The 23,276-nt window shown below is 36.2% G+C and overlaps 1 protein-coding gene across 4 annotated transcripts in view; it reads right to left on the reverse strand.

Annotated features, from left to right (window-relative positions):
- The window catches only part of sipa1 (signal-induced proliferation-associated 1), a 54,126-nt gene that overhangs the window by 2,957 nt on the left and 27,893 nt on the right, over positions 1 to 23,276 (reverse strand). The window contains exons 5-16 of one of the 4 annotated variants that reach the window (XR_014029632.1): positions 22,563 to 22,737; positions 21,760 to 21,863; positions 20,120 to 20,277; positions 19,439 to 20,042; positions 17,573 to 17,847; positions 15,564 to 15,947; positions 13,994 to 14,123; positions 11,833 to 11,956; positions 3,811 to 3,909; positions 3,587 to 3,668; positions 2,610 to 2,688; positions 2,275 to 2,360 (exon numbers count right to left, since the gene is read on the reverse strand). Coding sequence is in view for 3 of the 4 variants with exons in the window: in XM_081358776.1 (XP_081214902.1) it covers positions 2,294 to 2,476; positions 2,610 to 2,688; positions 3,587 to 3,668; positions 3,811 to 3,909; positions 11,833 to 11,956; positions 13,994 to 14,123; positions 15,564 to 15,947; positions 17,573 to 17,847; positions 19,439 to 20,042; positions 20,120 to 20,277; positions 21,760 to 21,863; positions 22,563 to 22,737 (2,397 nt within the window). In the remaining variant the exon portion in view is untranslated. Of the gene's footprint in view, positions 1 to 2,274; positions 2,477 to 2,609; positions 2,689 to 3,586; positions 3,669 to 3,810; positions 3,910 to 11,832; positions 11,957 to 13,993; positions 14,124 to 15,563; positions 15,948 to 17,572; positions 17,848 to 19,438; positions 20,043 to 20,119; positions 20,278 to 21,759; positions 21,864 to 22,562; positions 22,738 to 23,276 lie in introns of all 4 variants that reach the window. The other 3 variants (XM_081358776.1, XM_081358777.1, XM_081358778.1) reach the window with 3 other exon arrangements.

Raw genomic sequence — 23,276 nt, forward strand, 5'->3', positions numbered from 1 at the left:
ATATTATGTTACTATATTATAGCGTTATTATGTGTGCATGCACTTCATTCATACGGTTGTGGTCTTTGTATTAATGGTCAGCAGTAATTCTATGATCTAATGTTTGCATAGATTTATGTTTATCCTCAACTCATCTATTGAGTGCCACATGTAGCTCTTAAAAGACAGTTTTGTAGCTCAAAGTCTGACTTTTCGCCAAATTTTTTGTCAGGAAATACCTCTCAATATAATTGAAACTACAATTTCAAAAACTACACTCAACAGAAATTTAGCTTCCATAAATTAGAAAATGAAACAGGCATATAATGATGTTGTAAAGTGTGTAAAATGTCCTTTTTGGCAAACTTTGTGGCAAAATAATTTTCTGTGGTAATTAATATTATGCCAAAAATACTGTCAATGGAACTTAACCTGGATTTGAACCTGGAACATTATTTTAAAAAGATCATATTTAAAGCAACACCATAATAAAAAAAATATATTAATGAATAGATAATGCATTTTAATCATTTGATTTGTATTGTATATTTTTTTATAAAAGTTTTGTTGTTGTTGTTGCTGTCAAGCACAGCAGAAAAATAGGAAACAGAAAAAATAGTTCAAAAGAATAATTCACCTTCTGGGCTTCTATAAGATTATGCTTTCCATGCTCTAATAAATTATTATTAGTAGACATATTCTAAAATTCTCAAACAGTATTTTAAAACTGGGTTATTCTAAACCAAAGAAATGTGTGAACTGAATTGGATTCTTGTTTCTAAACTGGTCTAAATCAATAAATCCCTCATAATGAAAAATGTCATATAAGAATATCTGGTAACACTTTATAACACAACTTTATAAATGCATTAACTAACAATGAGCAATACATTTGTTACAGTATTTATTAATCTTTGTTAATGTTAGTTAATAAAATTACAACTGCTGGTTGTTAGTTCATGTTAGCTCAGGTACATTAACAGATATAACTTTTGATTTTAATAATGTATTAGTAAATGTTGAAATTAACATTAACCAAGATTAATAAATGCTTTAGAAGTATTTATTAGTGATAGTTCATGTTAACTAATACAGTTAACTCATTTTTACAACTAGAATTTCACTATCCTCGCATTACTAAGAAAGGTTTCTGTCCATTTCCTATTAGACATGTTTAAACATGCCATATACAAATCCAAAATGAGCAATTGTATTAACTTGAAAACAGAAAAATGAAAGGCCACATACACGCTGCAAATTGTCAGCAACCACATTTAAGTGCACTTAAAGAGATAACTTCTTAGATGGGATTACTTAGTACCCTCAAGTTGTTCCAAACCTGTATGAGTTTTTGTTTCTGCTCTCTTCTTCTGGTTATCAACATTCTTTAAAATAATCTTATTTTGTGTTCAGCAAAGAAAGAAACTCAAACATGTTTGGAACAACATGAGGGTGAGTAAATGATGATAATTTTCATTTTTGGGTGAACTATCCCTTTAAATGCATTTAAACATTTGAATTGGTGAATATGCAAAATTGTCGATTCATGTGTGAATGGAAAACAACATCCGATAAAATGTTTCCAGTCACTAGTATCACATAGCACCTGTTTTAGGGCTGTGCCAAATAAAGATGTATAGATGCCGAAACGTTGCTATCGTTATCATTTAAAAAAAAACATGTATGATAGCAACCTATGAATGCTGTGGTTATTAATATGTAACCCCTCATGTGATTTTGTTAGATTTGTAAAATTAGTACCCTTTATTTGGGATGTTAGTAAATCAGGGTCTGAATATTAATACCAGCTGGAATCAAGACACATTTACTACTGTAAATTCGTGTGTACAGATTTGCGTGTCTTTGAGTGAAATATGCAAAGACATTTTTTCTCTTAGTCTCTGAATGCTCTGTACGTTTATGCTATCTTCTGTCTTTTACAATCCAAGAATTCCTGTGGGAATCTTTTAAGAAAAAAATCAGAGAATTGTTCTGAATGAATCCATTCAACACGTTCAGATGTATTTATCTCTGTTTGGGTCTCCTGCTTCTCACAGAATGCGTGTTTTTCCTTGCCTATCACTAAATCAAACATTGATTCTTCGCTCACCAAAGTACATAAATGTGTTTTGATTGATATGGGCTTAGGCTTTGCTTCTCAACTTTATATCACATATGTCCTTCACATCCTTGATGTTAAACTTCCGCATCATTTTGATGTTAATCAAGTGAGAACTGTCATACATGTTGTTGTTTTTTGTTACTGATTGAGTAAAAATCTCATGCTCTACTTGCCTTCACTGCCATTGGTCGGTTAGTGTTGAGAGTGAGCATGGCTGCCCATTGTCCCTCCAGCAATCTTCTCATCTCCTCTGTTCACCCTGCTCAATGACAAGACAGGTTTCTTTTGCTTGTCCCGCCCTACCTCTACAGTCCCTCTGTTTGATTGGCTCTGTGAAGCAGCAGTGGCTCTTTGAAGTAGCGAAGAGGGCAAGGACTGGACAGGGCAGATATACAGACAAGGATGGGTGGATGTATTTCATGGGAGATATTTGAACGGGGTTACTGTGTGGGAAGTATGCTGCGACAGAGAGAGCTGTGCTGTGACAAACCCACAGAGGACAAAGTACCTTTTGGAGGTCATCCTGCAGTCGCTTCAGCATGGCCTCTAACTGGGACACTTTCTCCTCGAGGTGACCAGGCGAGTCACTGCGAAGGCAGGGAGAGAAAGAAGAACACAAAGGAACACAAAAATACATGGTGTGATATATCATATGATATATATTTTGCAACATATGTATATTCTGTTGGAGCATTTAAACTTCAAAGGCTCAATGCTGAATAACAGGGACCACATTTAAAGTAAACGTAAGAAGGCATAAAGGGTCATGAAACTTTGGGGAAAAAAATCCCATTGTTTTAAAGGCAATGTTGCACTGTAAAAAGTGGTAACCTGCAAGTGTTACCTTAAAGAGCTATTTCTACTTTATTTAACCCACAAACATTTATTTTGTTGGAATAAATAAATGAATTTAGGTTGATTCAGTGATTAAATAATAATTTTGACTTGAATAAAACCTGAATAAATTAGACGTTACCATTTTTAGGTTACAAATATTTTGAGCAAATTCATTCTTCCAAAATTCTAAAGTTGAAGAAAGAATGTGATATACTAAAGTCTGCATGCAGTATACAGAAAATGCAGTAAACTTATTATTGTGAAATATTATTACAATTTAATTTATTTTCTAATGAGAATATAGGGTATAATGTAATTTATTCCTGTGAAGCAAAGCTGGATCATTCTAATATGCTATAATTTGCTGCTCAAGAAACATTTCTATTATTATCAATGTTGAAAACAGTGTGCTGAATCATATTTTTGTGGAAACCATGATACGTTTTTTTCTTCTGGAATTTTGATGAATGGAATGTTCAAAAGAACAGCAAGGTAAATTTAAGTCATAGGCGTAGGGGAAAATCTTCCACAAGTGCATACTGTAGATGTTTTTGGCAGGTCATTTTATAGTTCTCTGTGAGTTGTGTCTCTCCTCATGTTGCGAGTATAATCGAATGTCAAAAGAATGCATGGCACAGTCATTCTCACCTGTCCTTGAAGTCTTTAAACTTGGTTTCCGTCTGACCTGGCTGGGTCATAGTCTCTTGAGTTCCATCTCCTGACTTCCGATCTGAAACCAAGCAGGAAATGACATTAGTAATATTCCATCTTATCATTGCAAAGTTACCAGACCAGCATTCTTCAGTGAACAGGCTAGACAGACTTTCACATGCTCAAACACATTTCATCCGCTGAAAATTGTCATTTCTCACCTTCTCGAGACAAAGCTTCCAGAATGTTCCGACAGGCGCTGGCCAGATCAGCAATTGACTGCCACTCTTCCTCAGATGAATCTGTTGTCTCTGAGAGAACTGGAATTAGCAAAAATATATTGTAAAAAAAGCTCTTGGAAAGTATTTACTTTTGATTATTTCTTGGCATCTACTAGAAGTGACTTTGTGAATTTTGTTAACATTAGTGGAATTTGTGTGTAAATTAGTACTTTAGCAGTTGTAGTGGATAAATAGCCTTGTGAAAAGTACACTTTAGCATACATTCAAAAAGAGTAGCCTACTTATTACTAGCCTGGGAAAACCCAGACAACTTCCGGCAAATTTAGATTTGCTCTACAAGTAGTCTGGCAAAGAGCTCATTCAAGCCCATTTCTAATCCGTCGAAATCGTGGCACCAATCAGAAACGTTGAGGCGGGCTTTACACAATGACGATCGCTCTGATTGGTTTTAGGTCTAGCCTATCCAATTGCGCCAAGAGGCATTTGAGCGACGTCCGTTGGTGAAGCGCATCAACTTTTAAATGCATTATTATATTCAAATTGCAAACACATGAGGACAGTCTCCATGAAAGACCCACTGGCTGATGAACGTGCTACTACATTTCTCTCCGAAACGGTAGGAAATGAAATTAGATTTAATAGAGGATTTTAACTGTGACAAGATGATTGACAGGGCAGTTTACGTGACAGGATGCACGCAACAGATCCGTCCGATACAGATGACGAAGTAGTATGTCCCAAAGCTTGCCTACTTTTTTGCTACACATTCAAAAGTAAATACCTTTTCTTCACAAAAAAAAGTACATACTTTTATGGCGTAGTGTAACTTAGGACGCAGCATGGCTTTACACGATGACGATCGCTCTGATTGGTTTTAGGTCTATCCAATTGCGCCCAAAGGCATTTGAGCGACGTCCGTTGGTGACGCTCGTTTGGAAATGAGTTATTAATGCAGCTTTGCCAGACCATAACTCAGTTACTACTGAGAATGGTCTGGTTTTACCCAGGCTAACTTATTACAGAAATACCATACTTTAAAATGAAAAGTAAATGTATAATAATAAATATTATTATAAATAAATAAATAAATATATAAAAATAATAATTTTTGAAAATGTATAATAGTTTAGAGTGTTTTTTGACCCACTTAAGTAGGACTTAAAGGTGGTATCAGTGATTTCAGGCCCAAAAATATTTTTATCACATTCATCTAATCTTTCCTAACGATCCGCTAGCTGCCCGCCCCATAAGCATGCCGTCAAAAAAACGCGTCTCTGTAGGCAGCCTAGGCTCTGAGATCTGCACACAAAAACAACTGGTTTAGCTAAACACTCAAAACCAAAACAAATAGTGTTCCAACCAATCACCGACAGGGGGAGGGTGTTGTGAGGTTTTGAGCTCATGCACGGCTGCACGCGAAGTCAGAGCTGAAGAAAAGATGGCACAAAACCTCACAACACCCTCCCCCTGTCGGTGATTGGTGAAATATTTTTGGGCCTGAAATCACTGATACCACCTTTAAGTACATCTTTATATGTAAATTTATAATGATTTCTGTTGTCTTTGAAATACAGTTACTGGTTAAAGTGAACTGCTGAATGTACTGACAAGCATTTATGGTAAAATAAACTATTCTTTAATGATATTTCTATTGAAACTTTTCATGTACATTAAATTTAATATATTTGTAATTACACAGTTTCAATTCAGTAAATTTAAATTATATTAGCTTTAAATGTAATAACACAGTTAAAATTATAATCAGGTACATGTGATTTTAGTATGTTAGTCAACACATCAAAATAAGTGTACTTTATAGCACTACAAAAGATTATTAAAACATAACAAGATTTGAAGTTGTTAAAGCAGTCCGCAGTTCCCTCTTTTGATCTCTTGGTTCCTTGTCACATTAGGTATTATTTCCCTTTTGAGCGTACAGTAAAAAATTAGTAAAAGTTTTCAGGAGACAGCTTCATCCTGCAACAAGCCACCAAAAATGGAGACTGTTTTGTTGTTAATATAACGATATGTTTTTTTTTTTCTAAGCAGTAGCTGTAGTTAGCTAGGTTTGCATCTTTTTCAAATGACTTCTGCTGCCATCCCCCAAATTGTTCAAAGTGAAAGGCTCCTACTGACATTCTGGGGATTGGCTTAAAAAGGCTTGAGTAAAGAGAATAACACACATGCACACCCGTATGCATTTTAAAAGAGAGCCTGGAGAGATGTAACCGCTCAACTAACAAGGGGCAGCACCGAACAGATGGCCCAGAGACAGTGTCTTGATTTAAGGCCATATAATACCCCTTATCCCAACCAGCCCTAGCCTGGCCCCCATCTGTCCAAAGCTTTACACTCATTTTAAAATGTCAATGCCATTCATGCCTCGATTCGAATCTTTTAAAGCTTGCCGAATTTACTTATGGATGTGAGGCTGGTCGTAGATCAGCTTATTTTTGTTAGAAAGGTAGCGTTTACAGGAGAAGGGCTTATGCAGGAGTAAGGGAAAATGAAACCTCCCAGAGGAGGAATAGAGCCGCCCTGTCGCCAAGACAAAAGAACAAAAGGAAGCTGAGCTAATGTACAGAGCAAAACCATAACAGCTGAAACCATACCAATGTAGCTAAATACATTATATTTTATACATTTTTCAGCACATTAGTCATTTTCACTACTTCCATAGTGTATGATTGCAGAAAAAATATACACTGCCGTTCAAAAGTTTTACAAGAAGTCTTTTCTGCTCACCAAGGCTGCATTTATTTGATTCAAAATACAATATTATCATAATATTATATTATGTGAAATATTATTACAATTTAAAACAGCTGTTTTCTATGTGAATATATGGTAAAGTGTAATTTATTCCTGTGATCAAAGCTGAATTTTCATCATCATACCCCAGTCTTCAGTGTCATGATTCTTCAGAAATCATTCTAATATGATGATTTGATGCTCAAGAAACATTTCGCATTATTATCAATGTTGAAAACAGTTATTTACATTTTTATTTCAGGATTCTTTGATGAATACAAAAAAAAAGAACAGCATTTATCTGAAATAGAAAGCTTTTGTAACATTAAACACTACCGTTCAAAAGTTTGGGGCCAGTAAGAATTTTTATTTTATTTTTTGAGGGAATAAATAAAAGAAATCAATACTTTTATTCATCAAGGATGAATTAAATTGATCAAAAGTTAAAGACATTTATAATGTCACAAAATATTCTATTTCAAATAAATTCTGTTCTTTTGAACTTTCTATTCATCAAAGAATCCAATTCTTACAAAATTGTTTTCAAAATTGATAATAATGAATGTTTCTTGAGCATCAAATCAACATATCATGTGACAATGAAGACTGGACTAATGATGCTGAAAATTCAGCTTTGATAACAGAAATAAATTATATTTTAAAATACATTAAAATAGAAAACAGTTATTATTATTGTCATAATATTTAACAAAATTTTCTCTCTTTTTTATCAAATAAATGCAGCCTTGGTGAGCAGAAGAGACTTCTATTAAAAACATTAAAAATCGTACCGATCCAAAACTTTTGAACGGCAGTGTATGTTTGTAATGAATATTGATGCAGCAATAGATTTAGGGCCCTATTTTAACGATCTGAAACGCAAGTATCAAGCACGAAACGCAAGTAACTTTGTGGGCGGGTCTTGGGCGCTGTTGCTATTATACCGGCGGGATAAATGACTCTTGCGCCCGACGCAAATCTAAAATGGGTTGGTCTGAAGTAGCTTTATTATTCATAGGTGTGGTTTGGGCGTAACGTGAAATAAACCAATCAGAGCGTCATCTCACATTCCCTTTAAGAGCAGGCGCGCTTGTTCCATGGCGGATTGCTATTATAACGGCGGATTTGCCAGGCGCACGCCAGGAGCGGTTCACAGCCGAGGAGACCGACGTTCTCGTCAGGGCCGTAAAACACAGAGAAGTGACATTGGGGATGGGAGAAACCCACCCAAATTAGTTTCGGTTAAACAGGCGTATAATAATTTGGGTAAATGCTGGGTGCAAGATAGGGTCTTTGTGTGAAAGAAAAATGGTTCATTTTGTTTAAATACCTTATAAATGTATGAGGTGGGCACGGGGTAAAAGGCTCACCAGCATGGGGCAAAAGGCACACATTATTTATACTTTAGGTAAAATAATATGTTTTGAATAATGTCTAAGTTTATACTTGTTCAAAACAACCACTTTAGCAAAGTTTGTACTTCTGTCTATTTTGACAAATAAAATAATTCATTTTTGTTTAATACTAATAATATTGTTTTAATAAATATAATGTCATTAAAATGTTCATATAAAAATATATTTAAAAAATGCAGAAACAAAATTAATTTAAAAAGTAAAGATTCTGAAAGCATTGAAGGATATCCAATAATATAGATTTACAATAGTAGCAATAAATGATATTGTATTATATGATATGATTAATTGTTTAAATGATTAAATGATTAATGATTAAATGTTTCATTATAGTATGATGATTATCTCTAAGGTGGACACCCAACTTTATATATGATATTTGTCATCTGAATCAAACCATGCCAACAAATGGAAAAGTCAGCTGGTTGTTTATTATCATGTTAATTATTGTGCCTTTAACCCCAACAGCAGGGGCTCCTTTTCCCCAAAATACCATACTTTTACACATTCTTCTGTTATTGAAAAACTGTTGCTTTAATTAGCTTGAAAAAAAAAAAAGAAAAGAAAAACGTTAAGAAGAACTTTGTCTCAAAATATATTCAACAATTTTAGCGATTCTCAGTGGTTACTTAAATCTACAACATTTTAAAAAAGCAAGATTCTTTTTAAATTCATCAAGAATCAGCCAAATTTCCACGTGTATCTTGAAAAGCGAATGTGGTAACACTTTTTATAAAGTCCATGCTTATAAATAAGTATAAATAGAGCTATAATTCATTATAAGTATTACTCATAAATATATCTAAAGACTCATTAAGACCTATACTACATTATAAGAACAGTTATAGTTACATTTTATAATTACTTAAGTCATGCATTTGATTTTTCAATGTGCATGCTCATAATCCATTATACAATGATTTATAAATGATCAAATATAAAATAGTTCCAGAGGCACTTATTTGCTGCACCAATTAGTTTTCAGTTGTCTTTAATGGCTAATGTTTGCATTAGAGGTCATGTTTTGCTAGTATGTAACATTAAAAAAGATACATGTTTCAACTGTTTGTATTAACTATTTCTGTGTTTTTTTTCTTCTTTATTTTATTTACAGGAATTATTAGTTACATTTACAAATAAACAATTTAAAATGTATCATGAGCACATCTTCAGGTTCAGACTCAATTGGCATTTATAGAGGTTAGTAACTATTATTACTCACAAAAATTATTTATAAGAACACAACACATCTATTAATAACAATATATTCACGTATTTGACAGAAATAAATCTGAACTATAATAACATTATAGCAATGCAGGTTGCATCTTTGTAAATACATTCATGGAACTATACGACTGACTAATTAATACAAATAAATCAGTGTATAATGGATTATAAGCATGCACATTGAAAAAGCAAATGCATAACTTATAATAATTAATTATAATAATTTGTTACATTTATATAGCGCTTTTCTAGGTACTCAAAGCGCTTTACATATGGAAGGGGGGAATCTCCTCAACCACCACCAATGTGCAGCATCCACCTGGATGATGCGATGGCAGCCATATTGCGCCAGAACACCCAGCACACACTAGCTTATTGGTGGAGAGAAGACGGAGTGATGAAGCCAATCAGTATATATAGGGGGTGATTAGGAGGCCATGATGATGGACAGAGGCCAATGGGCAAATTTGGCCAGAATGCCGGGGTTAAACCCCTACTCTATTTCTGAAGGCCATCCTGGGATTTGTAATGACCACTACAGAGAGTCAGGACCTCAGTTTAACGTCTCATCCGAAGACCTTATAAGTAATTATGAAAGAAATTAGATAAATGTGACTATAACTGTTCTTATACTGCAGTATAGGTCTTAATGAGTCTTTATACAAATATTTATAGAATAGTAATACTACTTATAATGAATCATAGCTCCATTTATACTTATTTCTAAGCATGGACTTCATAGGAAGTGTTACTGTGGAGGTTTTGGAAAGTGCTGCGGCAAGTCTTTGCGCCATCTAGTGGTTTAGAGGAAAATAAAATCAAAGGCGCCTTTTCCCCTGGTGCGCCTTTAGCCCTGTTGTACCCTACTGTATATACAGTAAATATATAATATTAGAGGCATGTGATGTGACATTTTCAATACTTTAACATAAAAAGAATGACATTTAATAATGTCTCTTTGTCTCTGTGTTGATGAAGTCCTCAGTCGCGTCACACACGTGCCTTCATTAGGGCCGCAACTAGGGTATCCGGGGCCACCGAGACTCAATGCCTCCTCTAGCGATTGCCCCGGGACCGAGTTTGGTTCTCGGTCCTGATGTCTCTCCATGGGAGATTCCCGTCAAGAGGGATCTTTGACCTCAAGCAGGGGGCACGACTTATCACCCCGACCAGCATGGAAATTGTGGTTTTGGCTTAACCAATTTCCTGCAGGGCTATACCCGTCCACTTTGAAGGTGTATGTGGTGGCCATAGCTGCTTCCCATGCACCTTTGGGTGTTGATTCATTAGGGAGAAACCCACTGGTGTCTCGATTCCTAAGTTGTTATATGAGAGGATGAGGCCTGAAAGCCATGCAAGTGTTCTGGCTTGGCATTTGGCTCTGGTACTAGAAGGTCTGTCCACAGAACCATTCAAGCCTACATTGGCCCCGATTTTGTTGCAGAGAAATTTCTGATTCTAAAGACTATGTTCCTCCTGGCCATCACGTCTCTTAAGAAAGCAGGAGATCAACAGAAATCTCTGTCGGTTTCCCCTTCATGCTTAGAATAAGGTCCCAGCATGGTTAAAAACTTTGTGCACCCTAGACCGGGTTAAATGCCTAAGGTTCCAACTAATGTTGCACAATCTATAGTCTTGCAAGCCTTTTGTCCTCCTCCATTCCAGACGTCAGTCCAGGAGAGGCAGAGCACTGGACGCTTATGTCCACAGAGATACCCTGTGGAGGAAGTCTGATCAGTTTTTGGTCTGTTTTGGGTCGCCTTGGAAAGGTTCACCAGCGACCAAACAGACTATGAGCAAGTGGATAGTCGAGGCTAATTCTCTTGCTTATGAAGTGTGGTGTCGGCATTCACCTATGGCTGTCAGGGGAATATGGCGGCTTCAAAAGCCTTATTGTCAGGGGTATCACTTTAAGAAGTATGTGATTTGGCAGACTGGTCCTCTCCAGACACATTTGTGAGGTTTTACAACTTAGATTTGGACTCCACTCTGGTGTCCCAGGTGCTTTTGTCCTAGATTTGTGCTTGCCATGATTCATACTAGGACAGGCACTAGGTCAGTATGGCATACTGGGTATAAACATTCCCATAGCGTCAAAGTCAGACACAGCTTTGAGTTCCCTCAAAGTGAACGTCTCAGGTTATGATTCGCTGGTGTCTGAAAGTGAAAATTGTTTAAAATGTCTTAAATTTTGAAGTTAGCTGCTGGTAGCCTAATATAATAGCATGGGAAATGAGCAGCGGTATTGACCGCCTCTGTTCATATTGACAACTCCTCAAGCCCCAGTTGGCTCGCTTTGGACCAAGGTATTTGGCGGGTTAAAAACCCCTGGACATTGGCCCCGAGGAAGCCCCGATGAGGCCTGATCAAGCCCCGGAGGTGACAGTGGAAACGTGACTGTACTAGCACGCTCGCTTTTGGCACTACAGTGAAAACACGGCTATTGTGGAAGTGCTTATTTGAGGGCTTTTTTAATATCCCTTTGCAAATAATGGTTTACTGTAGCAACAGTGGTCTAAACTTATAACATTAACTACACAATTATTTTTAAAATAATACATTTACCACATAATGTTTTGTGGTATCATCATTAAGAAACACTTACTCTTAGTGATGGAGTTATGGAGGCTCAGAGCTCTGGAGTTTCTTTCTGCACTTTCCCTGCAGGCAGATCTCATGGTCACATCACTGACCGATGGCAGCTCCTCAGTCCCCTGATCAGGCCCAAACTAGACAGAGAGCAAGAATCAAACAATCGATTAGTGTAATGACCAAAATATCATGGTAATTGTATATAACAAAATAGTTACTGGTAGCACTTTATTTTACAGTCCTGTTCCCCATGTACAGTACATATTTACTTACTATAGTAATTGCAATAACTGGGTAATATCAGGTACTAACCCTGAACCTGATTAGATGCTGATTAGATAGGCTATGCAATGTTTCAATGTTGAGAAAACACTTCTTAAAAGAGAAATGATTTCTGTAAATCCAGTGATCAAATTCCATGGCTCTCAGTTTTCAGTGATAGGCTCATGACTAGTGGCTGGTCTGTGTGTGCAATTCCACAAACCTGGAAGACCCTCTGAATGTATATAAGCAGTAGACTTTTATAGAAAAGAAAATTTACAAGATAAAAAAAGAAGTAGAATCAATGAATTATGAATAATTTAATTCCATTGTGACAATAACATAGCCTGGGTTTCCCCATGCTGCCTTGCACACAGCAAGATTTTATTCACGCTGCTAGGCAGCCTGGACACCATGGACCAGATTTTCCCCTCAAAAAGGGAACCAATCACAGAACGGGGAGGGAGCAGCAAGACGATGACGACGTCAATGCGACACACCGAAGCAGTTTGTTTATATCTATGGATCCAACATGGCATCAGACACGTTACCTTTCGATGCAGCCTTAGATAGTGTTCTAAGTAGTTTAGAACGCAAGTTTATTTCGTTTTCTTCCTCGTCGAATTTCTGCCGCTCTACATACGTCATCTGGTATAATTGAAACGATTGGCTATGAGCTACAGGCGCATTTGATAGACATTCGTAGCGCCCAATAAACGGCTCTGGGCATTCGTAAACCACGCCTCAAATACGAGAAAACAAACATATGTTTCTCAGACCACGTCTCAAATGAGAAAGAGGTCTGACGTTAGCCAGGCTAACAATAACATGTAATAATGTAATCAATAAAAAAGTTCATTTTAAAATGTAATATAATCTAATTACAAGTACTTCATTTTTGGAATCTGATTACCCAGCACTGCTTTCCAGCGGCTGCAGAGCAATTCATAACATGGCAAAAAAAGAAAAAGTCAAAACTGTAAATATAGCAGAAGATCTTTAGAAGATCTTTTTTCTTTTCTCTTTTTTTTCACATCTGCGATGTGGATATACTGCAGTATAAACTATATCAGGTTATTTCTACTGCTTATTTTTTTTTTTTTATCATTGCATGAAAGTGAGCAGAAAATAGATTATACTGTAAGACAGAACGTTTCTGTAAATAATTATTTCTCAATGTAGCCTACTCATGCATTTAAAACAGAAGAAAAATTAAGATGAATATGACAAGAGAAAATGTGGGGAATAAAGAGAGCAAGAGAGAAAGGGATTTTATGAGGGGAAGAAGGGAAAGATGAAGTGGGAGGAACAGTGAACATACAGGAAGGACAGAGAGAGAGAGTGGGAGAGGGATCTCAGAGGTTAAAAACCCTTCTAAAAACACTACAATCACTTTCCAAATACAGAGAGCTACAAGCTGATCCATCAGTTGGCCTCTGTGTGGGAGGCAGGATCCTGCATACACAACAGCAGCAGATCATGCCATGCTTCAGGAGCTGAAATCTGTTGTGCTATTCTGGAAGGTGTTCATGCTTTTAATGCTGTTTCTAAGTCATACAGTATGTCATAGCAGAGGTGAATGATTCACTTACATTCTTAATGCATCGATTACAAATCCATCTTGAAACATGGATTTAAATTTTTTTTAATTTCCAGACCAAGAAGTAGCCTTAATATTTAATGTTTACTTTCAAGTTGCTTGGTGCAGTAAACAATCTATAGCAGTTAGTCTCTTTATTTTTCTTATGTTTTTTTGTTCCAATAAAGTAATGTGTCTTAGTGAAGGAAAAGGTTGACAACTCAATAAGCTTCATTGTATCTGTGCCTATTGTGATCACATGATCAGTTTTGCTTGCCTTGACAATCAATCAGCTTGTAAAACAAAGTAATGTCATAAAGTGTGTATTTCATACCTCTTCCACTAGCTCTGGAGGCACTTTAGGTTTGACTGCCAGTATAAGGTCAGGGGTCTCGTCCCTAAGCTCTCCAGGGTTTTCATAGATGTGCCTGTTTCCTTTCAGCCCCACATTATCATACACATGTCTGACAGACATACACATTCATAGAGAGAGAAATATTAGTTAAAATAAATAAAATAAAGAATAGAATAAAAACTTTTCTGCAAACATTGAGATGCTCATTTGTGTCAATAACAAAGAGATTTTATGAGGCTGGCTTTAAATAAGTCTTGCTTTTTTACAACATCCAATTGCTTCACACTTCACTACTACAAATAAAGTCTCTTTAATTTAGTTAATATTTGTGCTGTCTATTTGTGAGTGCTATCCAAGTAAAATGGTCATGGATATTATTCCTTACCACTGTGAAAAAGAAGTGTACTTTAGCATATTTTAAAAAGAGTACTTACTGTATTACTGAAATGAAATACTTTAAAAGAATATACTTCAGTGTGAATTGAATGTAACGTTTCCGGACATTTGCTTAACTGAATGTTAATTGTAATTAAAAGAAAATATTAGTAATTAGTAAAGAAAGTAATTAAAGATATTGTCTTTAAAATATGGTTAAAGTAAAGCAGAATGTACTGACAAGCATTTGTGGTAAACTCAAATACTTTAATGTAATGTAATTTCTACTGACACTTGTATGTCATGTCTTTAAATGTATTTGTTATTACACATTTCAAATGAAGTAGCAATTTAGTAGCCCACATTTAAATATATGAACTAACCTAAATGTAATATCTAAATAACACACTACAGTCAAAATTACAATCATGTACTTTACATGGGTTTTAGTATATTAGTCAACACATCAAAATAAGTGTACTTCTTTAAAGCGTGAGAAAACATTATTAAAACATAATGATTTAAAATGTACATTGAAATGTTTGAGTTTATTATAAAGTGCACTTAAAAAAACATATTGTAGTCATGAAAGTGAACTGTATTTAAGTGCACTTAAGTGGCCTTTTATATTATTAATATTATATTATCTGCAAATACTGTTTTTTTTAAATATACTTTTAAGATGTGAAGTACACTACAAGTGCACACTGAAGACAATTAAGTGCACTTCTTTTTCACAAGGGTAACCAAAGAACCAATGATGAAACATTTACATGTGCTTTGTAAAGGTTGAGAGAGGCAATCTTTTGGTGTTAGAATAACTCATAATTTTCAAAGAATGCACCTTACAGCACAACATAAGACCACAGCCGATTCCTTTTAAGTATACGTTTGGTACACATGACCAGCTTTTTTTGAGTCCTAATCATGATTGTGCAACATGGGTTAACTGTACATGAGTCCTAAAACATCAAAACAACCAGTTACCACAGGTGACGAATTAGAATTAATAGTTAATTAACACAGATCCATCTTTCAGTAAAAGTTTGTTTGCAAAGTGTGTGTCAAATTGTGGCTGATTTACAAAATAATTGATGGCCATTGGCAGTGTTGTTGTTATTAACTATTAAGTGTTATATTAAAATCAGAAGCAGGCAAACAGAAATCTGTATACCCTTGAAAGATGTCCTGGCATGGAGGGTGTCCTTCTAATGAGTAGCTTCGTGTGAGAGAGACAGGGGTGATTTCTGGGGTCTGACTCTTCATGCTGTCCTGCAGGGAAGTTGCCCGCAAGAGGGGCAAGCTGGGTGGGGAGAGGAGCGAATCTGTATCCATGGGCTCGGGAAATACCAACTGCTCTCCAAGTAGTTCCTGCTTTGGAGTTTCACTGTCATCCATCTCATTTTCATTCTCTTTCATCTCCTCTTCCTCCCCTTCTTCACCATCACCATCATCTTCATCGTCGTCGTAATCCAGAACCCAGGCTTCGCCCGATCGTCCTTCTCCGGATTTGCTTTCTGCGTCCTGGATGGCTTTCTGGTAAAGCTCAGAGAAACTCCTGAACTCAGACACAAGAACAATAAAAAAGGGAAAAGAAAGTGAAGAGCAACGGTAGTGAAAACCTCAAAGTTCCAGCTTATTTATTTCAGCATAGTTAGTCATGGGTGAAAAGATCAATGCTACTATTTTGGTTCTCTTTTTTGAAGTATGTTATATAATAAAAGACTTGCATACATCATGCTGAGTGAGTCGCTTTATATATATATTAATAATTCTTCTTCTTTTAAATACAGTTTTAAACCAAGATGTATTTGTGTGTGTTGGTTTAGATCCATCAATAAGCATTATGAAAATTTAATGATAGTTGGCCAGCTGGTGAAACACTGGCTAAAACATGTTCACAATACAATGAGATCTGTCCTTCAATCAATTGCTCCTTCCCCTCTCTATCCATCTGTTTCCCTCCCTAGGGACATAGCCTCTCTCTCTCTCTCTAAATATATAATATTTATAATAACAGTATTACTGTTTTTACAGTATTTTTGATCAAATAAAGGCTGCTTTGGTGAGCATAAGAGACTTCGATCACACTTTAGTTAATTGTGACTTTTGCCTCAATAAACTCCTAGTTACTGCTTATTAATAGTTAATTAGGGAGTTGTTAAGTTTAGGTATGGGGTAGGATTAAGGGATGTAGAATAGGGTCATGCAGAATAAGGCATTAATATGTGCTTTATAAGTAGGCTACTAATAAACAGCAAATACCCTAGTAATATGCATGCTAATATAAGCAACTAGTTAATAGTAAGAATTGGACCCTAAACTAAAGTGTTACCAAGACTTCTTTCAAAACATTGAAAAATCATACCATGTTTTAAGTCAGTTATTTATATCTTTTGCTGTAGTGTGTCAGTAGGAAATATCAGTTTACATTTCCAAACAGTCTTTTTGCCATTTATTGTAATAATCCAGTGAGATTTCTGCATGCACAAGGAATCTGACAACAGCCGGTATGATCTAATCTCACCATCATCGAGTCCGTCTGTGATTACATGAAGAAACAGAAAAAACGGAGACAAACTAAATCCAGAAGAACTGCGGGAACGTCTCCAAGATGCTTGAAGAAACCTTCCTGCAAAGCTACAGTACTGTGAAAAGTACTGGCACTTGTGTTAAAATGCTGTAAAGTGAGAATGCTTTCAAAAATAAAATCACAAATTGAATTTATTTATGATTTAACTTCTATTAACTAATTCAAATCAATATATGGTGTAACGACCCTTTGCGTTTAAAACGGCTTTTGTCCAGGTACACTTGCGCATAGTTTTTCAGGTAGCTTTGCAAGAAGGTTTCTTCAAGCATCTCGGAGACGTTCCCGCAGTTCTTCTGGATTTAGTTTGTCTCAGTTTTTTCTGTTTCTTCATGTAATCACAGACGGACTCGACGATGGTGAGATCAGATCATACCGGCTGTTGTCAGACTCCTTGTCCATCTCCTTGGGGGGGGTACTGTTTGCACATTACTGTATATGCAGTTTAGCACTCCATCCTCCACTCCCTGCTAACTATTTTTACTAGTCAGCCCACTTTTTGCTAAACATCACTGCAGTGTATGAGTGCTTTACATCATTTCTCCATTTTGTCCACCCTCTTTCACACGCAAATAAGCCATCACCTCTATTACCTGCGTGGTTTCCCGTTCTCATCTGGAGGAATGACTGTGATGTGGATCTTCTGTGCCGTGCGGAGGAGTCGGCTCCTCTCTTCCTGGCTGAGGTGCACCAGGACCTGACCGCAGAGACGAACAACACGAGCCCACAACTGCAGCCCACCGCTCTCTGCATATCCAAACTTCTGCAGCTCAGTTACAAAGCCTTCCTCGCTCATCAGGAAGCCAGGCTGACCTACTCCGTCCCGCAGGGGTGTGATCTCACGCGCCTCACAACCTCGTGTTACCAGCTACCAGGGGAGTTAGCATAGAAGTGTCATGTTAAAATGGCGTACTGCATATCATAAAAGCTCAAAGTCTTATTTTTATGGAATTTTTTATTAAATTAATGCGGCTTTGGTGAGAATAAGAAACAGCAACATATCAGGATGTAAACTGAAACCATATTTTCATTTTTTTTCTTGTCATCTATTGTTTTTATTGAACAATATGCAGTTCTTTGACATTTTTGGAATCACAAAATTAATTGTGGTTAATTAATTTACCTATATGTGACCCTGGACCACAAAACCAGTCACATGGGTACATTTTTTTTAAATTGAGATTTATACATCATCTGAAAGCTGAATAAATAAGCTTTCCATTGATTATGGTTATTCAGGATATTTGTTAGGATATCTGGCAGAGATACAACTATTTGAAAATCTGGAATCTGAGGGTGCAGAAAAATCGAAACATTGAGAAAATTGCCTTTAAAGTTGTCCATTTATGTTCGTGATTGTGCTGCATTCACTCACAAAAGTAAATGTTTTATATATTTATGGTAGGGAATGTACAAAATACCTTCATGGAACATGATCTTTACTTAATATCCTAATGATTTTTGGTCGATAACGATAATTTTGACCCATTCAATGTATTGTTGGCTTTTGCCACAAATATACCCATGCTACTTGTGACTAGTTTTGTGTTCCAGGGTCACATATTGACAATCCCCACTTTGTAATAATATTGTATGTATTGTATGTCTTTTTTTAATTCAAGAGTGCAATATAGCTTTACAGACTTTACACAAAAGTTTTGTTGTATTTTGATGGATGCTCATGTTTAATATTTACTGCAGCAGTAAAAGCATACAGTAAAGTAGTAAAACAGTTTTATGAAGGTCAGATATGTGGTAAAAAAAAAAGATGCACCTATATTTGCAAAAGCCCACAAAAACAGTATTTGCATTACAGATATACCAAACAATATGTTCTGAAATCAAATCCCTCATCCCACAGTGCTAACAATTCATGGGATTAAAGTGCCTCTATTATGCTTATTCGGATTTTGCCTTTCATGTAGCGTTTAATATAGCTGGTTGTGAAGGTCTTCTAAATTTTAAAGATCCAAGTGCAGATAAATGGAGTTATTGTCTCCCAAAAGAAAGAACATATTCTGAAGTGCCTGAAACAAGTCTTCAAATCCACTTTGCATGCACTTCCAAAGGATAAGGACTTGGAATTGATACGGCAAAACAGACGCCATCATTACTGTTTGTATCACTGTGTATCAAGAGTTGAGGAAGCCTCAGGAGCTAAAATGTATATATGGTAATAGGAGGTTTGTTTCCGAAACAAACTGCAGGCGGTAGACCAATCACAACAGACGGGGCCATCTGACCAAATCAGAGCAGAGTAGGCTCTCGGAAAGGAGGGGTTTAGAAAGACCGGATTCTTGATCGAACCATTTCAGACACTGTGAGAAAAGAGGTGATGCTGCAATGTATATTATGAGAAAATTAAAGTGTTTTTTGACCCTGGATGTATGTAAACCTTTAAAATAGCATAATAGGGGCACTTTAAGTAATATAGATTTGCATACTGCATTACATCTCACCTCCAGCCTCTGGACAACCTCCTTCATATCCTCAACTTGGCTGTCCAACATCGTCATGGTCACTGCCTCGCCTCTCTCGTAGAAGATATCCAGGCAAAGGCCACCCTGAGCTCCAGTCTCAGTCACGGCCTTCCAGCCGATGACATCGCGGCAGCTGCAATTGAACACGACTGTTCTAGTGGATCGCTCTATGAGCACGACTGACTCCGCTGACACGCCGAGCAGGCAGGACAGACTAAGACCGTTGCTCTCACCGCCCTGAACGACGGTGACGGCCCACACTAAAGCGCCTGCGCTATGAAGCTCTGCGCCTTTAGCTCCCTTAAACTTCTCTTTGCGCTTCCCGCCCAGTGAAAGCAGCGGGAATTTGGTGGAAGAATCAATGGGAGTGGTGGTGACGTAGTTTTCCGCTAGGTCTTTCAGGTACTCTTGCCGTGTGCGTGTGGCCATAGAGCGAAATTTTTCCGCTTTCTCAGCTGCGTTCTCTGCATTAATGGCTTTGGCAAGGAGAAAGTCACGGAAGGCAGGAGAACGGGGGAAGCGTGCACCTTTAGGGAAGAGAGGACCAAAGAGCGGGATGTCCTTGGAACGAGTTACAGCAACTCTGAGAAAGGTGGAGATAAAGAAATTTTGGGTTTTTTTGTTAACATTTTATGTGTTTTTCTATGTCTACTCTTTTACCTGTAATAGGTGTTGTCGGTGCAGGGCTCGTGTACTCGGACAATGATGAACACATGCTGAAAGTGAGAACGGATGGCTTTGGGGGTGAAGGGTAAAGCACCTGGCTCTTGGAAGACTATTGTGATAATATCATTCCCTATGTGCCTCTTCCTCAGTAACTAGAAGAGAAATAGAGAAAACAGAAACTTAGATATTATGCTGACAAAAATACTGTTAGTTAGTTAACTTGGAAGTGCTTGAGGACAAAATTTGTATTCTAAATGTAGAGAATTATTCTAATTATTTCATTCTAAATGCAGTGACTTGTGTCGTGTACTTCAAATATTATAGTAGTATATTTTTTAAATCTGTACTTGCAGATAATATAATATGAAGTAAATAAAAGGCCACTTAAGTGTCCTTAATGTAGTGGTTCTCAAAGTGTGCCCGCAAGGGGGGCATCAGAGTCTGAAATTGAAAGTGTTCGAAAACATACTCCATGTTTTGACACGTAAGTATATTCTTTTCAAGTATATTATTTATTTTCTGTAATAAGTACAGTTTTTAAAAGTAAGCTAAAGCGTATTTCTTTTTCACCAGGGGAGACATATGTTCACTGCATGTTTACATTTCATAAATTTGATGTGTATGTTGGAAATTGCATATAAACTTTTCAATGGCCATTTTGTTATTGTAAAGTTATAACACAGGACCCCAGGGCCGGTTGCACCAGCTGTGTTACAACTTAACCTAGTTTACAACTTACGCACTACCAAATATTTTTGCGTCGCACCATTAAACTTGAAGCATAACTCTATATACGTATACTTTTAATATTTACGGAAGCCTCTGATCAGGAGTAATGGTTGGAATAAAATAGCAGAGAACATTGTGGGAATATATTACTATTTGTTTTAGTGGCTCTTCAGCACAAACCCGTCCTAAACATTGCGCCACTGTGTGCATCGATCCATGTTGTGCATGTCAAATAAAATCAGTCATAATAAATGCCATCACTTATGTTTTTTTGTATCAGTATTTATTTATTAATCCTTATTCATTTCAAATACAGTTTCTGAATGTTATTTAACATTTAAAAATACCTATTATGATCACGATTAAGTAGTATTGTATTTAGTTAGAATGAAGGATAAACTGAAATTCACAGCATTTCAACAACTTCTGGTCACGTATTTGAAGGCTAATATAGGAATATATATATTATGGAGAGCTTACAAACTACTAGCTACACTCTGCCTTAAGAACAAATAGTCAAGTACAGAGTTAGCTAGTAGTTACTAGGTTTCTAGTGTGGACTTTACGTTCCAATTTCAGTAAAAAATTACTAATAGCTGGTGCAACCCTACCCAGGTCTCTTCCTTGACTAAAAATAAAAACTGAAAAGGGCTATTTATTGAAAGTTACCAGTGACACTTTTCATCTCTTAACTATTATGTTTTAAATATTATATTTTGTCAAACAATATATTAAAGATAAGCAATTCAACACATTTATATTTACAATTTGCAGTAACTTACAATTAGTTATTCTTTTGCTGATACATATCATTGTCCTGTTAATAATATGAGTAATGGTTTTTAGAAATGACTGTAAAAGTGGTGCTCAGTTTTAAGGGGATATTCTCTGGTTCTGTGAGTTACCTGTTGCGTATTGTTGGATGTGTATGGAAGCATGGTGGAGACATGGAACATGATCTCGTAATCCTGGTAGCGAGTATACAGTGAGTGTGTTCCCGTGGAGTCAGCTGCAAATAACAAACACTATTATTACACACCAAATCAAAATCTGTTATTTACTATGTGAATATATTTTAAAATGCCATTTATTCCTGTGATGCAAAGCTGAATTTTCAGCATCATTACTCCAGTCTTCAGTGTCACATTAGCCTTCAGAAATCATTCTAAAATATTGATTTGCTGCTCAAAAAAAACATTTCTTATTATTAGTTTTTTAAAATTCTTTTATAAATAGAATATTTCAAACGAACAGCATTTATTTGATTTTTTTCATACCATGTAGAAGTCTTTACTCTCATATTTGAATAATTTAATGCATCCTTGCTGAAGAAAAGTATTAATTTCTCTAAAAATAAAACATTTTACTGAACCTAAACCTTTTAAAATAAGAAAAATAAGCAATTACAATTACAATGTGTGTGGTCCTGGTAAACCCAAAGACAGTAATAATGGAAGTGCTTACCTTGTGAGGACATTTATTTGGTCCCCATGAGGAAAACAGCTTATAAATCATACTAAATTATGTTTTTTGAAAGTGTAATAATGCAGAAAGTGTTATGTGAGGGTTGTGCTTAGGGTTAGGGGATAGAATACAGTTTGCACAGTATAAAAATCATCATGTCAATGGAAAGTCCCCATAAACCCAACATGTGTGTGTGTGTGTGTGTGTGTGTGTGTGTGTGTGTGTTTTGAGTTTTTTTTCTTACTTTTGGTATCTAGTTGAGCTCTGTATTTCTCCCAGGACTTGAGTCGCACTCTGTCTCCAAGAAGGTCCAGAAACTCGTCAAACACTGGGCCAGCACTCTCATTGTTATACATGTCCTCTTCAGTACTCTGTCCTGCTCTGCAGTACATAATCCCCACCTTACGCTGGAAATTCAACTTTACACACACACATACACGCGCATTAACAATGAAGAAATTACGGTTGCTTGTCCAGCTAGTTTTCTACACACACAACACCATTCTTCCTCATTTTTTCACTAAGCCTGTTTCACACTGCATGCACAAGCAGCGTAACTACAAAAGCAGGCTTTTGTTAAGCTTTATCACTGACAACATTTCTGCTGCAATTCTCAATATCTGGGGCTGAAATCAAATCATCAGACACATTTCAAATGCCACTTTCAGACATGTTAACAGTGTACCTGCATATGACAATGTTTTGTTGCCTTTAGTCTGTCTATTAGCGTTCATCTATGTGATATGCAGTATGCAATGTTGATAAAATTAGCTTCTCGATGATACATTTATTTATTTTTTTTAAAAAACAACACTTTTCAAGCCTATACACAGATGTATACATATGTATATATTTACACAGGTGTTAAAAAGTTTGGAAGAATTTTTTTTTTAAAGAAGTGCCATTTCAAATGTAATTTATTCCAGTGATGCAAAGCTGAATTTTCAGCATCATTACT

This window comes from Scardinius erythrophthalmus (genome assembly GCF_964197995.2).
Source record: "Scardinius erythrophthalmus genome assembly, chromosome: 2".
NCBI classification, from domain to species: Eukaryota; Metazoa; Chordata; class Actinopteri; order Cypriniformes; family Leuciscidae; genus Scardinius; species Scardinius erythrophthalmus.